The sequence below is a fragment of the Magnolia sinica genome, chromosome 9 (genome assembly GCF_029962835.1).
Source record: "Magnolia sinica isolate HGM2019 chromosome 9, MsV1, whole genome shotgun sequence".
Taxonomy (NCBI): domain Eukaryota; kingdom Viridiplantae; phylum Streptophyta; class Magnoliopsida; order Magnoliales; family Magnoliaceae; genus Magnolia; species Magnolia sinica.
This window is the reverse complement of record NC_080581.1, coordinates 77,301,667-77,319,236: the sequence shown is the minus strand read 5'-3', so window position 1 is coordinate 77,319,236 and position 17,570 is coordinate 77,301,667. Positions and strand designations below refer to the sequence as shown.

The window sequence follows — 17,570 nt, the reverse complement described above, 5'->3', positions numbered from 1 at the left end:
AATATCTAAATCCAGTACATGGATTGCATGGACAGACTGTGGCTGGAAGTTCCTGTACTTAGAAGCTAAGTGGGTCCAAACTGTGATGTTTGTGAGAAATCCACTCCGTCCATCCATTTTTCTAGGTTTTGTTAGGGCATGAGCCCAAAAATGAAGCAGATCCAAAACTTTAAGTGGCAGCACAACAGGAAAAAGCGGCCCAAAGTTCCCTACTCAAAGCTAGCTAGGTGGGGCCGGCTGTGATGTTTGTTAGAAATCCACCCTGTCCATCCATTTTTCCAGGCTCTGTTATGAGATTAACCAAATTATGAAGTAGATCCAAAACTCAAGTGGACCATACAGCAAGTAAAAGCGAGTAGGAAAATGCCTACAGTAGAAATCTCCCCAATTCTATCATGTTTATATATCAATTATACTGTTCATAAAGTCACTTTTACTGGGAGGAACTGAAAATACAAGAGTATTAGCCTCATCTAAAACTTCTGTACCCCAAGATCATTTCAACTATTGATGTTCAATCCTCACTGTTTTTGTCATGTGCCTTATTTAAATTCTATCAAAGGAATTTTACAAAATGGTACCTTATTAAGGAGGCATTTACTTCCTGATACCTTTATAAATTAAATTTTTGTTAAGGTACTTCCTCAATGAAGTTATTGTAGGGCTGTAGATTGAGCCGAGTCGAGTCAAGGTAGGCCAAGCTTGGCTTGACTCGTTTGTGCTCGAGCTCGGCCTCGAGCTTACCAATGGAGCTTGGATTATTTGTTAAACCTTTTGAGTCGAGCTCGATGTGAGCTAGTGGATTAAGTCAAGGTGAGCTTACATCGAGTCGAGTCGAGCTTGCTCCCAACTCGACCCAACCCAGCACTCAACTCAACCCAACAACCTGACCCAGTCGACACCTGACTCAACCTAGCCACCCGACCTAACTAACCCAACCAACACTCGACCCAACTCCTAAATCAAATATTTAATTAATAATACACACACACACACACACACACACACAATATTAGATAAAGCCATAGAAGTACTTTATTGTTGGTGTTGAGAGAGAGAGCTCGAGCGAGTGGTTGAGTGCAGGCGTGACGGCTGAGACGAGAGAGAGAGAGAGAGAGAGAGAGAGAGAGAGAGAGAGAGAGAGAGAGAGAGAGAGATGGGGGGACTGTGGAGCTCGAGCACAAGAGAAGGAGACAATGGAACTCAGGCGCGCGAGTTAGGTAAGGAAAAGAAAATAGTAAGAAAGGGACAGATGAATAGAGTATGGTTTAAGTTTAATTTTTTTATTTTTAAATATAATATATTATATATATAATATATATTCGAGTCAAGCTCGAGCTCAAGCTTCCAGCTGAGTTGAGTCGAGTCAAGATCCACTATGATCGAACTCGGCTCATTTTTAAAACAAGCTGGGTCATATGAAGCTTGGCTCACCTCGAGTCATCATTTGAGTTGAGTCAAGCTGAGCCGAGCGAGCTTTTTGAGCTAGCTTGGCTCATGTACAACCTTAAGTTATTGTCAAGGTACCTTCTATTAGTTTTCTCCCACTTCCCTTATAATTTTTTCTAAAATAATTAAAATATCTACCAATTAATAAAGTTGCTTTAAAAGAATTAAATAGACATCTAAAAGTAAAATTAGTAATTAATATTATTATTAAAAAAAAAAACGACAACAAATTTCTTTGGATGCGGATTGCATAGTTAAGATGAGGTTTCTGGATTGGGTGTGGCCATGACCGTGGGCCCACCTTGATGTATGTATTGTATATCCAGGCCATCCATCCATTTTCCAGCTTCTTCTAGGTCATGAACCCAAAAATTAAGAGGATCCAAATCTCAGGTGGACCATACCATAAGAAAGGATGCTAATTGAATGCCCACCATAATGCTCATCGTGATGTTCATTTGTCATCCACTGTTGATAAGAACACAGTCCTGAATGAAGGATAAAAACTGAAAGCAGCTTGATCCAAAACTATTGTAACCCATAAGAAGTTTTTAATGGTGGCCCTTTGATCAAGCTGCTTTCAGTTTTTATCCTTCATTCAGGATAGTTTTTATCCTTCATTCAGGATAAAAACTGAAAGCAGCTTGATGTATGTATTGTATATCCAGGCCATCCATCCAAAACTGAAAGCAGCTTGATCCAAAACTATTGACCACTGTTTCCTCTAGAATGGTCCACCTGAGAATTGAATCTCCTTCATTTCTCGGCTCATGCCCTAAAATTATATTACTAAAATGGATGGACAGTGTGGATTAAATAAGTACATCATGATAGGCCCTATATAGCAGTCAATCACCATAGGAAACAATGGTATTGTTCACCAAAGTGTATAAAAAAATTATGCATTACTGTAGGCTTAGAGAACATCAACCACTAACCAGTACCAACAATGCAATCCAAATCTAGCTTGATGTTTATATGCCATCCAAACCGTTTATAAGGTCATTACCACTGTGATGAAGTGAAAACACCAAAAAGTTTGCCTGAGATGAAACTTTCTGGCCATACTAGTGTTTCAAACCGTGGTCACTGTATTCCTACTGTTTCCTCCCGTGCGGCCCACTTGATTTTTGGATCCACCTCATTTTTGGTCTTAGATACTATAATAATCTCTCAAAACGGACGCACGGTGTGGATTTCTCATAGACATCACGGTGGGCCCCATTAGCATCACAATGCAGCAACTTCATGGGAAAGACTTTGGCCGGAAATCCCCGTACCGCTGACGCTTGCCGAGCTCGTCAAATGAGATCAAAGTTACATGGGCATCACAATGTTGTATTTATTATATCCACACCGTTCATCTATTTGAAGAGATCATTTTAGTCAGCGAGTCCAAAAATAATTCATATCCAAAGCTCAAGTGGACCACACCAAAGGAAATAGTGGCCCCATGAACTTTTCAACGGTCGGTGTTAAATTTCCTTTTTCATGTGGTGTGGTCCACTTGAGATTTTGATCTTCTCAATTGTTTTCTAATTAACTAAATTCAGATGAAATAATGAATGGACGGTGTGGATAAGCTACATACTTCATGGTGGGCCCCACATATATTGGAATTTGGAAAATCAAACGGTCACCACGAGCGGCTCTCGTATTTCACACGTATGAGTCTTAACAGTAGTAACCTCTTCACTTTCTGTCTATAAATAAAGCTGACGCTTCCTATTCCTGCACATCCCAAACTCCCAACACCCATCTATTATTGACCAATGGCTCTCTTCTTTTCTTCTAAAAACAACCCAGCATTTCTCATTCTCTTCTTTTTATCATCTCTTCTCTTTCTCACTACCCAACAATGCAACCATCATCACTTCTCTGCTTTACTCCACCTCAAGAACGGTTTTCTCTTCACTGATTATTACACCCCCTCCCTCTCTACTCTCCCCTCTTGGAATTCAAACAATACCGATTGCTGCTCTTGGGAACGCATCACGTGCGATGGACCCACTGGTCACGTGATCAGCCTCGACCTCAGTGAGCTCCATATCTCTGGCCGGATTGATTTTGAAAGCCTCTTTCGTCTTCGGAGCCTGCAGAAGCTCAACCTCGCTTACAATGATTTTGATGGCTCTCCAATCCCATCTGGGTTTGACCAGCTCACCAGTTTGACCCGTCTCAACCTCTCTCACTTATCCTTTTACGGCCAAATCCCACTGGAAATCTCCCGCTTGACCACTTTGGTTTCTCTCGATCTTTCTCGCAATCAATATTGGAATGGTTCTGGATTTTATTTCCTGAAACTCGAAAACCCAAGCATTGGAGCAGTCGTCCAAAACCTGTCCAATCTGAGTGAACTCTATCTGGACTGGGTAGACATCTTACTGCAGGGCCAGACCTTAGATTTGCCACTCCCTACTCTCCGCAAGTTGAGCTTACGATCTTGTCTTCCTTCCGGCTCCAACTATTCTTCCCTTTCACAGCTCCGTTTCTTATCTGAACTCGACCTCAGCTATACCGATCTCTCCTCTGCAGTGCCCAGCTTCCCAGTGAGTCTCCGCAAGTTGATCTTATATAATTGTAGTCTTTCAAGCTCCATCTATTCTTCCCTTTCACAGCTCCATTTCTTATCTGAACTCGACCTCAGCTATACCGATCTCTCCTCTGCAGTGCCCAGCTTCCCAGGGAGTCTCCGCAAGTTGATCTTACAAGGTTGTGACCTTTCCGGCTCCATTCATTCTTCCCTTTCACAGCTCCATTTCTTATCTGAACTCGACCTCAGCTATACCAATCTCTCCTCTGCAGTGCCCAGCCTCCCAGGCAGTCTCCGCAAGTTGATTCTACAATATTGTGATATTTCAGGCTCCATCTATTCTTCCCTTTCACAGCTCCATTTCTTATCTGAACTCGACCTCAGCCATACCAATCTCTCCTCTGCAGTGCCCAGTTTCCCAGGGAGTCTCCGCAAGTTGATATTACAAGAATGTGGTCTTTCAGGTTCCATCTATTCTTCCCTTTCACAGCTCCATTTCTTATCTGAACTCGATCTCAGTCGAAACAATCTCTCCTCTGCAGTGCCCAATTTCATAGGCAACTTATCCTCCTTGACATCCCTGCTCCTTACAGAGTGTGGATTGCATGGAAAATTCCCTGACAGTGTTTTCCAGCTGCCAAATCTACAAATCATCGACACATCAGACAATCCACTTGTAGCTATCAATTTGCCGGAGTTCCCTCAAAACAATACTCTACAGCGATTGATCCTTTCATACACTGGATTATCAGGAAAGTTACCAGATTCTCTCGGTAATCTCAAATTCTTGACTGAATTAGACCTCAGCAATTGCAACTTGTCAGGATCATTACCATCCTCACTTTTGAACCTTACCAAACTGCAATCTCTGCATCTTTCATTCAATAAATTGAGCGGCCCAATTCCTTCTTCATATGGAAACGAGCTTCTGAATCTCAAAGTGATCAGCTTAGGGAATAATTTGCTTAATGGGACCATTCCATCATCATTGCTTTCACTCCCATCCTTACAAATGTTGGTTCTCAGAGGTAACCAACTTAGCGGTCAACTTGGGGAGTTTCACAATGCCTCTTCTTCACAGCTGGAGTACATCGATTTGGGTCACAATAATTTCAGTGGTGTTGTGGAGCTAGGCTTATTTCAAAACCTCAAAAACCTTCACTATCTGGACCTTTCAGATAACAACTGGTCAGTCCAATATGGCAGTGGTAATTCCACATTTGTTTCCATCCCCCAGTTTGAATCTTTGTTGTTACGTTCTTGCAACATCAGCACATTTCCAAATTTCTTGAGAAATCAAGAGGGGTTGAGGGAATTGGACCTTTCCTATAATAAAATTAGTGGTGAAATACCCAAATGGATATGGGAGGTTGGCAATGGGTCTTTATCCTATTTAAATCTTTCTCACAATGTTCTGCAGGGAATAGTACCATCTCCCCATCTTTTGTTGATCAGTCACTTGAGTGATCTGGACATTAGCTCCAACAAGCTAGAAGGCTCACTTCCTATCCCACCACCTTCCACCTATTTCTTTTCAGTTTCAAACAATAGCCTTGGTGGTGAAATCCCTGGATTAGTTTGCAATGCAACATCCCTAACAGTCCTTGATTTATCTCACAATCACTTCATTGGTCAGATTCCACCATGTTTGGGTGAGATTGGTGATGCCCTGTCTATGTTGAATCTTCAAAGAAATGCTTTCAATGGCACCTTACTTCAAACATTTAAAGAGGGATGCAACATACAAACGCTTGATCTCAGTGGGAATCAATTGGAGGGCCAAATACCAAGGTCTTTGGCCAACTGCAAAATGTTGGAGGTATTAAACCTTGGAAACAATCAAATAAATGACACCTTTCCATCATGGATAGAAGCTTTGCCCCTTTTACGCGTTCTTGTCTTAAAATCCAACAAATTTCATGGCACCATTATACTTTCACAAACAAATCAAAGCTTCCCAATGTTGCAGATCATTGACCTCTCTTCTAATAGTTTCATGGGTGCTTTGCCATCAAATATGTTTGAGAATTGGAAGGCAATGATAGATGAGGATAAATCTCAATCTTTCCTTCATAGAACCCTACCTGGACCAATGAAAATGATATACTATAAAGACACGGTGACAGTAATGATCAAAGGACTAGATAGGGAACTCATCAAGATCCTATCCACCTTCACAACAGTTGATCTCTCAAACAACTATTTTCAAGGGGATATTCCAAAATCTATAGGGATTCTCAAGTCGCTACATCTACTCAATATGTCGCACAACAGTTTCACAGGCCAAATTCCAACATCACTTGAGAATCTAACGATGCTGGAGTCATTGGATCTCTCACAAAACAATATCTCAGGAGAGATACCTTGGCAATTGACGAAGATAACATTCCTCTCGGTATTAAACCTTTCACAGAACCACCTTGTGGGAAGCATACCACAAAGTAAACAGTTTTTTACATTCACAAATGAATCATTTCAAGAAAATCCAGGATTGTGTGGACCTCCACTATCAAAGAAATGCAAAGATGCCGAGGGTGCACCATCGTCCGCTCCATCAACACTGCAATCTGAAAGGAAATATGATTGGGAACTAATGTGGATAGGATTTGGAGTTGGATATGGAGCAGGTGTGGGGATGTTTTTCTGGACTCTAGCACTTTCGAGGAAGGGAAGGAGAGAATTTTATATATTTGTTGATGGAATGCTTGCTTTGATTTTTCCTTCCATGGTGTTTTCTAAATAGCAATGATGGTATGAGGATTGGAATTAGGGTAAGTATGTTTGTATAGTTTGTGGCTACAAGAAAAAAGTTTTAGTTGTTTTCTCCTTTTTGTAATTTTATGTTTTTGTTTGGTCTTTATCATATATGCTGCAGTTGTTTGTTGCATTTCCACCTGCTTGAATGGTAGTACGGAACACTTTCAAATAAATAAAATTACATGTGGTGTGCTCCCACATTTCTGCAAAAAAGAAAAAAAGAATGTCTCAGCTGTCGCTTTGTTTTCAAATTTTGGCCCACCTTAGCAACAAGATAACTTAATCTATGAGCTGGATGATCTAACCAATGTAGCCTACCTAGCCAGTGGTCTTTTCCCAATGGTCTAGAGAAATGTGGGCCAAGCAAACGTTCAGAAGAAGAAGAGTAGTGTTTTATGTATATTTTTATATTTTGTGTTTTTTGAATCATCACACGCAAACTTCTTTCACCTTCCCACATTTATGTATGTGGAGTGTAAGAGTAATCACTTGTTACCATTTGGTGATTTTTGAGTTGGACTTTTGTGATGCCAAAAAGAAGTGTGGAAATCATCATTTGCTCTCACGGCACCATAACATGCAGTTTACTACTTGCAAGGGGACACTTGGCCAGTCTAACCAAGCAATATGGACTGTGCATTACATCCATAACACATTTCTTAGGCCACCATGTAAAAATCTCACCAATAAGATGATTCATACCATCTGAACAATAACTATTTCGTCGACAATGAACAAAATTTATGGGAAAGTGGGCCTATTCAGCAGTGAGCCATCCATCTGTTAGGCCCATCATCTATTGCTTACGGTTCTAAAGAATCAATTTTATTAGAAAATCCTAACCATCCCATCAATGGTTTGGCAATAAATAAATATAAAAAGAAGTCCCACATATGGATGGATTATATCAATATCTCAGGAGAGATTTCTTGACAACCAACAAAGCTAACATTCATCTCGATATTAAACCTTTCACAAAATCACCTTGTGGAAGCATACCACAAATTAAACAATTTTTTACATTTACAAATGAATCATTCCAAAGAAATTCGGGATTATGTGGACCTCCACTATTGAGAAAATGCATTGCACCACCATCAGTAATACAAACCAAACTTTGAAAATACTCAAATTCAGAGTTGGACTGAAAATTCATGTGGATCGGATTTGGAGTCAAATATGGAGTAGGAATATGAGTTCTTTTCTGGACTCTTAACATTATGGGCAAAGGGAAGGAAAGAATACAATAAATTTATAGATAAGATACTTTCATTGATTTTTTTTCCTCAGCAATATTTGCTCTAAAGCGATGACCATAAGTGGATTTAAGTTATGGTTGTTCATGGCTCCTGGCTTCTCCAAGAAATGTTTAGATATGTAAGCTGCTGGTTTGGGGTGGCTGATTTTGTTTGGTTTAGCCTTGCCTTTGTTTGGATTTTTTGTTTTTTTGTTTTTTTTTTTTTTTGTGTTTGTTTAGGATTGTTAATGGTTGTTTTCCATATCAATAAATTTACAGGTGGTGTGCTCCCACCTTTTTGTAAAGAAGAATAAACGGAAAAAAAATGTATCCTACCTAATGCGGAGAGATAAGTTATTAGCTTAATTTTCATTCTGGATGCTTGTGTCCAAGTGCTTAACTCTACACACCTGTTAGCTAGCATAAGGGAAAAGGAAGTGTTGATTGATGTATCAGATATCCCCAAATTAATAGTTGTTATTGGCGGGTTGCATATCATACTTTTTCTATCCCATTTACAATCTCACATCCATCAACTTTCCAGAGCTTTGCTAAGCCCATATGCATGTGCAGCAAAGCTCATCTACATGCCATAATGCCAGCATGGACCTTTGAAGCCAAAATCCAACCATCCATCAGAAAAGTATCACCATATTCATTCCCTAGCCCAAGAATCAGGTTGATCTAATTTTAAGGGGCCACATACTTAGTGGACCAGATTTATTTTAGGAAAACATGTAAAAGGTCAGACCAACCTAATGGATGGATTGGATCTCACACTTATATCCCATGTTGCAACATGTGTTGCCATACATGAGCTTATTGTACAGACACGAGGGCTTAGCAAATGAGACCATTTGCAAATCATGGGCACTTTTCAAAGGGAACGTGCAAAAATAAAAGGTATTCATGCTTTCTCGTAGCTTGGAACTCCAAATTTCACACCACCAGTAGATTGCTCCCTTACATTTAAGAATTTATATAACTAAAGTGACAATATATATGATACCCATCCCTAGAAAGGTAGGTCCCAACCTAAAGATCATCGAGTGGGTCACACTTGTATTATTGAGTATTTATTTATTTATTTATCATATATAGTTTTCGACAGTATTGTCAACCTAATGAATGGATATGCATGATTTTCATGCATGCCTTTAAGGTGGGCCTAAGCCCACTATTTTGTGTGCCTAACATCCAGTCCCTAAATTAGGTTTGCCTGAAATTTTAGGGCATAAGACAATAATTCATCTCCATCCACAACTGAGTTGGGCCTAAACACAAGAAATAATGCAAGAGGGGACACCAACCATAGGTTATGTGTGTGGCCTAAATGGTGTGTATATTCTATCCAATCCGATCATCAAACTAGTCTAATTAGGATGAATAGATATTATTCCAAGAGTCATCTTGATCCAAAAAACAAGCAGACCACACATTGTTAACATAGAAATTTTAGGCATGATTTTATATTGTTACTAAGAGTCCAGCCTACAGGAATTGTTGCATGTCACACAAGGAAGTCTTGTATGCTTTGGTGTGAGTGCAGGATATATGCATTTGCCCTTGGCCGGGCTACTTATATTAATATCTTAAAATGACTGAAGCACCTCTCATCATGCATACCTGTAAAACTAGTGGCTATACCACGAGGATTACTTGAAGAAAAAAAATTAGAACAACCCATCAATAGGCGGGACATTCACATAGATTGAGTTGGACTACTGGCCATTCACTCAGTTCAACAGTAACCTACCGGATGAATGGACCATTATGGTTTTCTTCCCTAATTTTTATGATGCATCTTGCCTTAACCTTTAAATCCTTCTTGGCATTTTTTTTCTTTGAGGTTTGAAATTGATTTTTAAATACACTACAAGAAAAATGACTTTTGTCGGCGGTCCAAAGCACCAGTAAAGGTCAAAAATAGCGCCGTGGAAAGCTTTATGAGTACCCAGACAAGCGTTGGAAAAAAGGCGCGCTGGCAAAGGCTTTACAAGTGCTCATCATCATTTACCAGCAATTTTTCTGGCCAGGGATCGAGTAGACTTTTCCAGCGCCCATTTTCCTTTTTCCGGTGCATCTGCTAGCCATCGGTAATCACTAAAAAAGCATCTGGGAAAGCTGAAAAAGCGCCAGCAAAAGTCTGTCCAAACACCGGTAAAAGTCTTCTGAAGCACCGTTGCTGGCCACCAGTAATCACTGAAAAAGCACCTAGGAACATCAAATATGTCAACAAAAGTTTGTCCAAGTGTCGATAAATGTCTTCCAAAGCACGACAAAGGTTTGAGAAGCACCATTAAAAGCCATGCAACCCACGGCAAAAGCCAGTATTATTATTATTTTTTTCGGTTGGACCTGTATTTTTTAATATTTGAAACCTAAAAAATGTTAGGGTACAATTAAAAATGAATATTAAACAAAAATTGTATGACTTTACAATAAAATATATAATATTTACAACAATACGTTGAAAATGGTCTTGAATACATAAAAATAAATAAAAATCCTTCATGTGGTCCACTCCTAGATTGGCCACACTAACGAATGAAATGGAGAAGACCGAACTGGTAAACCTCTCATCAAGCCACTTCATGCATTAGCTTGTTGAACATAGATGGCACTGTTGGGCTGATCGTCTTTGCGGTCCATATCCCTGCAATCCAATGTGTAATCAAATTATTCGATATAGGTTCTGACTCTAACAAATACTTTGAGCTAATTGTGTAATCAAAAGAATCCAACTAGTATCTCTGCTAACAAAAAGAACAAAATAAATAAATAAAACATATACTGGAGTAGCAGGAACATTGTATCAAAGAAATTGAATGGTCACGAGAAAAAACAATACAATGATTTGGGACATGAATTCTGTTTCCATTGGTTCAGGTGCCTCTGCAACATTCGTAAACCTCGGTCAGAAGAAATTGGTACAGAAAGAGAAAACAGATTACAAGTGTAACCATGAAGAGAACCTTTCAATTACAAGCTAGCAGAAACCAATAATACAAGCCAAAAGTTCACCAATTTCAGTTGGGTTTTCCTTGTGTTGGAAGCAGTAGAGGAGTTGACGGAATCAACAAAAAGATGATACCAAACAAAATGCCAGCAATTCCCAGAATAAACTGAAAGTTTCACTTCAGTTTCTATAAGCCAGAAACTTGCTGGGTTGAAACTACTAATACTCCAAGTAAATCATCAACTTGGAATGTTTTGCCACCTTTTTGAACAGGTCAACTCAACCAAGCTTTCAGCCAGGCCACAAGCTTTTTGAACAATGTACAAAAGAAAATCTACACAGCAATATGGCAGGACTACAACACTTCTTGTTTGCATATCATACCTCTCAAATTTTCTGTTGAACAGCTTGTCAGCAGTGTGGCAAAGCTAGGAGGTAATGATTGTTGGATTATTTGGTTGAATTAAATAGACTATTAAAAATCGAGAACCAAAAAAAAGAAAATAAAATTTGAGAAAGAAGAACTTATTGAATGAGTCGAGGCGTGACTGAGTCACTCGGCTTGAAATCGAATTTGCTCCCCTTGGACAGCGTCCCAAGTGCAACAGGTTTCCAGAGCAATCGACCTCCAGGATACAACGACTATGACCCGGTCCCAGCGGTGCACTCACTGTACACGGGCTCGAACCACTTGCAGTTTAATCCGAAAGTGCTGAGTTGACTCAGCGATGAACTCAGTAGAAAATTGCTTAAAACCGAATATCAGAGAGCGTTTTATAAGAGAAGAATTTTCGTATATATGAAACTGGAATCGGTTGTCTTTATATAGACTCCGAAATGGTACATAAGCACCCTTTTCAAAAGGTTAGGTCCGTTGGGTTTAAACCCAACAGAGGCGACCAACCGGAAGGGACGCATCTCTCTGGTTTAAAACGAAAAGGCGCAAGTGCGAGTACACTCCCGCACATACGATCCTGCGAGTACCCATACACACATACACACACACCGCACCCGCACCCGCACCCGCGCCCACGCCCAGCCCAGCCCAGCCCGTCCCGTCGCGTCGCGCACGCGCACACGGACTCGGACTCGGCTCGGCTCGGCACGGCACGGCACAGCACGGCACGGCTCGGCTCGGCTCGACTCGGCGCGCGCGCGCGTGTGTGGTTAATGGCATAGATTAGAGCTATTGGCATAGCCCCCCCCCACAGGACCAAATTCACATGCCCCCTGAAAGGGGCTCAAGCCCTAAGCAAAAATACTATCTTATATATAAGATAGTTAACTTTGTCAAATCCGATGTGGGACAAAACCCCCAACTCAAAAATACTACAACTTTTCAAAAATGGAGGGAAATTCCCGAAAATTTGAAAATTCAAATTTTAATACTATTTTAAAACAAAATATAACAATCCCCCACATGTTTTAAAATAAAACTCTTTCGGATTAAAGCGTAATAGTTGTGCAATGGTGCCGGTGTCACCATAGACTTGAACCGACATTAGAGTAAGCAAGACAGGTCTACAGGAATCAGGTGACACCATAGTCTTGAACCTGTATCCTTTTAATGTAGATCGCAAGTACATGCCACTCACACAACTTTTCCTCTGCAAGTGATTCTGTGGTTCGGTGCGTTTCGGCCATACACCATTACCTGGATTTCATGAGTGCTCTAGAGAATTCGCCTAGATTCTCATAGGAAGCGGCCTCCACCTCCACACCCATATAGGTGAATTCCATCAAGTGTATGCAGCAACTGTATACACCACAAAATATATGGCTATGAATTCATTAAGAATTCTAATAACTCATCCTTCTACGTTGCTGCTCGCACTGTACACCATAGAAGGGGCTCATATAACTCAGTGCAATCGTCTACCTCGTGTCTTGTTGTTTACCCATTGAACCTATCTCATGGGATCTCCACTTGTATAGGTTAGGTTGCCGATACTGGCAGCTCATATATTAGGCTCAGCCCCATTCCCTTCGATGTATCATTGACTAACCTTTTAGATAGTCCTTTGGTTAGAGGATCTGCTAGATTCTTTTCTGACCTCACAAAGTCAATAGATATGACTCCATCACGCAACATATGTTTGACTATGTTGTGTCTGAGTCTAATATGCCTGCTCTTTCCATTATATATTTTACTCTTTGCTTTCGCTATAGCTGCTTGACAGTCACAATGAATAGATACAGCCGATACAGGCTTTGGCCACAATGGTATATTAGCTAAGAGATTTCTAAGCCACTCGGCTTCTGATCCAGCCTTTTCTAAGGCAATAAACTCGGATTCCATAGTAGACCGAGCGATACATGTCTGCTTGATAGACTTCCAAGAGACTGCTCCTCCACCTAAAGTGAAGACATATCCACTCGTGGATTTTGTCTCATCTGAATCACTAATCCAATTAGCATCACTGTATCCTTCTAATACAGCAGGAAAACCATTATAATGTAAACCATAGGCTATACTGCCTTTTAGGTATCTCAAAATCCTAGACAAAGCATTCCAATGCTCTTTTCCAGGGTTATGTGTATATCTACTTAGCCTACCTACTGCAAAAGCAATGTCTGGTCTAGTGCAGTTTGTTAGATACATAAGGCTACCAATTATTCTGGAATACTCTAATTGAGACACACTATTTTCTGTATTCTTCATGAGAGTCACACTATAATCATAAGGAGTACTGACAGGTAAACAGTCAAAATGGTTAAACTTTCTCAATATCTTCTCAATGTAATGAGATTGTGATAATATAATAACATTATCTTTTCTGGTTACTTCAATACCGAAGATTACACTAGCCCCTCCTAAGTTTTTCATGTCAAACTTAAATGAAAAGAATTTCTTAGTTGTATTAATTAATTTAATATTAGTTCAAAAAACAAGCATGTCATCAACATAAAGGTATATAATAACATAATCATTTAAACTTTTTTTACTATATACACATCTATTTACATCATTTATATGATAGCCATTTAATTTTAAAACACTACCAAATTTTTCATGCAATTGTTTATGAGCCCGTTTTAAACCATATAGTGATTTAATTAGTCTACATACTTTATTTTCTTTACCTGATATCTTATAACCTTCAGGTTGCCCTATATATATTTCTTCTTCTAAGACTCCATTTAAGAAAGCTATCTTAACGTCCATATAGTTGTAATTCTAGTTTATATATGGAAGCTATCGCTATTAAGACCCTGATAGTTGTAATTCTAGTTACAGGAGAGTATGTATCAAAGTAATCTATTCCTTCTTTTTGTTTAAAGCCTTTCTCTACCAACCTAGCCTTACACTTATCAATAGTCCCATCTGGTTTTAGTTTCTTTCTAAACACCCATTTACAATCTATTGGTTTATTTCCAGGTGGTAGGTCTACAATTTCCCAAGTGTTATTAGATATAATAGATTCTAACTCATCATTTATTGCTTCCTTCCAAAAGGTTGCATCTGGAGAGTTAATTGCTTCTATATAGGTTGTAGGATCATCTTCTACTAAGAAAGTGAAAAAACCATCTCCTAGGTTAGTTTCTCTTCTAACCCTAGTACTTTTTCTTGGTTGTATCTCTTCTACTACTTTCTCGTATGCATTTTTACTAGTTGATGCAATATCTGATTCATTGACTTCTTCTATTCTTATAGATTTAGATTTCATAGGGAATATGTTCTCAAAGAACTCTGCATCCCTAGCTTCTATAATTGTATTAGGATCTAGAATATTATCCTTAGTTTTTAAAACTAGAAACCTATAGGCCGCACTATTTTGTGCGTAACCTATAAATACACAGTCGGTCGTTTTAGGACCTAACTTTCTTTTCTTAGTTTCAGGTAATCCTACTTTAGCAAGACACCCCCACACTTTAATATATTTGTAACTAGGAATATGATTCTTCCAAAGTTCATATGGTGTTTGTTCAGAAGATTTAGAAGGAATCCTATTTAGAATATAACAAGCAGATAGAATTGCTTCTCTCCACATATTTGAGGGTAAGCCTGAACTATTTAACATAGCATTCATCATTTCTTTTAGAGTTCTATTCTTACGTTCTGCTATTCCATTCTGTTCTGGTGTATAAGGAGCTGTAGTTTCGTGAACTATTCCATTCCTTTCACATAATTCTCTAAATTGAGAAGATTCATATTCACCTCCTCTATCTGTTCTAAGTCTTTTAATTTTTATATTTAACTGATTTTCAACTTCAAGTTTGTATTTAGAAAAAGCATCTAAAGCTTCATCTTTGTTCCTTAACAGATAGACTCTAGTGAACCTAGAGTAATCATCTACAAAAGTTATGTAATATCTTTTTCCACCTCTAGACATGTGATTTCTAAAATCACCTAAGTCACTGTGTATTAACTCTAATAGAACAGATGATCTTTCTATTTGTTTAAAGGGTTTTCTAATGAATTTTGATTCGACACATGTTTCACATTTGTCAAATTCTTCATTAGATATATTAGGTAATAAACCTAATCTTTTCATTTTCTTCAAAGATGCTATATTCACATGACCTAATCTACTATGCCATAGATAAAAAGGTTCAACGATATAAACAGAACTGAATGTCTTCTTATTATTATCATTGGATACATTTATAATGAATAAACCATCGCTACAGTACCCCTTACCAACAAAAGTTCCATTCTTAGTCATTACAAGCTTATCTGAATCAAATACTAACTTAACACCAGCCTTATTGAGGAGTGAACCAGAGACCAAGTTTCTTCTAATTTCGGGCATATGTAGGACATCATTCAACATCAGAATCTTTCCAGAAGTGAGTTTCAGAAGTACTTTCCCTTTCCCTATAACTGGAGACGTTCTAGCATTACCCATGAACACCTGTTCATCATCTCCTGATACTTGGTAGGAGGTAAACATGTTACGATCCTTGCACACGTGCCTAGTTGCACCAGTGTCTAGCACCCACTCCAAGTTGTTTACAAGGAAGACTTCTGACACCACAGCTACTATCATGTCAGACTCATTGCCTGTTTCTGTAAGATTAGTCGGCGGCTTATCTTTGTTTTTCTTGAGCCTACAGGTTTTGATATGATGCCCAGGCTTTCCACAGTTGTAGCAGTTTCCTTTTTTCTTGAATTGACTGTTTGCATTCTTCTTTTTGAGCCTGCATTCATTTGCATAATGTCCAGGTTTGCCACAGTTATGACAGTTACCCTTTTTCTTATTATTTGCCCGACTTGATTCCACAAGATTTGCCTTTGAATCTATCTCATTTTTATTTTCTTTTTGGTCCCTGATTCTATTGGCCTCCTCTATTCGTATGTGTACGATAGTGGTTTCCAAAGAAACACCGTTCTTTTTATGTTTCATTCTATTCTTATATTCTTTCCAGGAGGGCGGTAACTTTTCTATTAGTGCTCCTGAAAGAAACACTTCATCCAACTTAATTCCTTCTGTCGATAGTTTATGAACTAAACTTTGAAAATCATGAATCTGATTTGTGACAGGTATATCGTTTGTCATTTCATAATGAAGGAAATTAGCAATTGCATATTTCTTAGCGCCTGCATCTTCTAATATGTATTTCTTTTCCAAAGCAGTCCATATGTCTTTAGCAGACACGTAAGAAGCATACACGTCATATAATTCGTTGGATAAAGAATTTAGAATATAATTTTTACAATTATTTTCATCTGTTACTTCAGTTTGATTTGCTGGATCTATAGTAAATGATTCAGATAATATGTATGAAACTTTCAGGGTGGTCAGAGCGAACATCAGTTTCTGTTTCCACCGTTTAAATGATTGTCCAGCGAACGGTTCGATTTTGGCTAACTCAGTAGAAGCATTTACTGTTACTGTAGCCATAGTCTATGTAATTCAACAATTCGATTTCAAGATTGTTGGATTATTTGGTTGAATTAAATAGACTATTAAAAATCGAGAACCAAAAAAAAGAAAATAAAATTTGAGAAAGAAGAACTTATTGAATGAGTCGAGGCGTGACTGAGTCACTCGGCTTGAAATCGAATTTGCTCCCCTTGACGGCGTCCCAAGTGCAACAGGTTTCAGAGCAATCGACCTCCAGGATACAACGACTATGACCGGTCCCAGTGGTGTACATTGTACACGGGCTCGAACCACTTGCAGTTTAATCCGAAAGTGCTGAGTTGACTCAGCGATGAACTCAGTAGAAAATTGCTTAAAACCGAATATCAGAGAGCGTTTTATAAGAGAAGAATTTTCGTATATATGAAACTGGAATCGGTTGTCTTTATATAGACTCCGAAGTGGTGCATAAGCACCCTTTTCAAAAGGTTAGGTCCGTTGGGTTTAAACCCAACAGAGGCGACCAACCGGAAGGGACGCATCTCTCTGGTTTAAAACGAAAAGGCGCAAGTGCGAGTACACTCCCGCACATACGATCCTGCGAGTACCCATACACACATACACACATACACCCATACGCACACCGCACCCGCGCCCAGCCCAGCCCAGCCCAGCCCGTCCCGTCCCGTCGCGCACACGGACTCGGACTCGGACTCGGATTCGGCTCGGCACGGCACGGCTCGGCGAGCGCGCGCATGTGTGGTTAATGGCATAGATTAGAGCTATTGGCATAGCCCCCCCACAGGACCAAATTCACATGCCCCCTGA

The 17,570-nt window shown here is 39.3% G+C and overlaps 1 protein-coding gene and 1 long non-coding RNA gene across 2 annotated transcripts; one reads left to right on the top strand and one right to left on the bottom strand.

The window, feature by feature from the left end:
* Positions 1–3,221: 3,221 nt before the first annotated feature.
* LOC131255177 (receptor-like protein 33) lies at positions 3,222–6,725 on the top strand. The gene is made up of 2 exons (XM_058255875.1): positions 3,222–3,936; positions 4,447–6,725. Exons 1-2 carry the CDS (start codon positions 3,222–3,224, stop codon positions 6,723–6,725), a joined length of 2,994 nt encoding a protein of 997 aa, XP_058111858.1.
* A 3,642-nt stretch (positions 6,726–10,367) lies between these two features.
* Positions 10,368–11,378, bottom strand: LOC131255753 (uncharacterized). Its single transcript, XR_009176372.1, has 2 exons — positions 11,320–11,378; positions 10,368–10,632 (listed from the first exon to the last, which is right to left on the bottom strand). It is a non-coding gene; the product is annotated as an uncharacterized LOC131255753 (long non-coding RNA).
* Between the last annotated feature and the right edge of the window lie 6,192 nt (positions 11,379–17,570).

Bases quoted from the DNA above. Each gene is read 5' to 3' on its own strand.
- LOC131255177 (XM_058255875.1), top strand. From the start codon at position 3,222: ATGGCTCTCTTCTTTTCTTCTAAAAACAACCCAGCATTTCTCATTCTC. The intron at 3,937-4,446 runs GTTTCTTATCTG...GTGGTCTTTCAG, and splicing joins TTCTTCCCTTTCACAGCTCC to GTTCCATCTATTCTTCCCTT.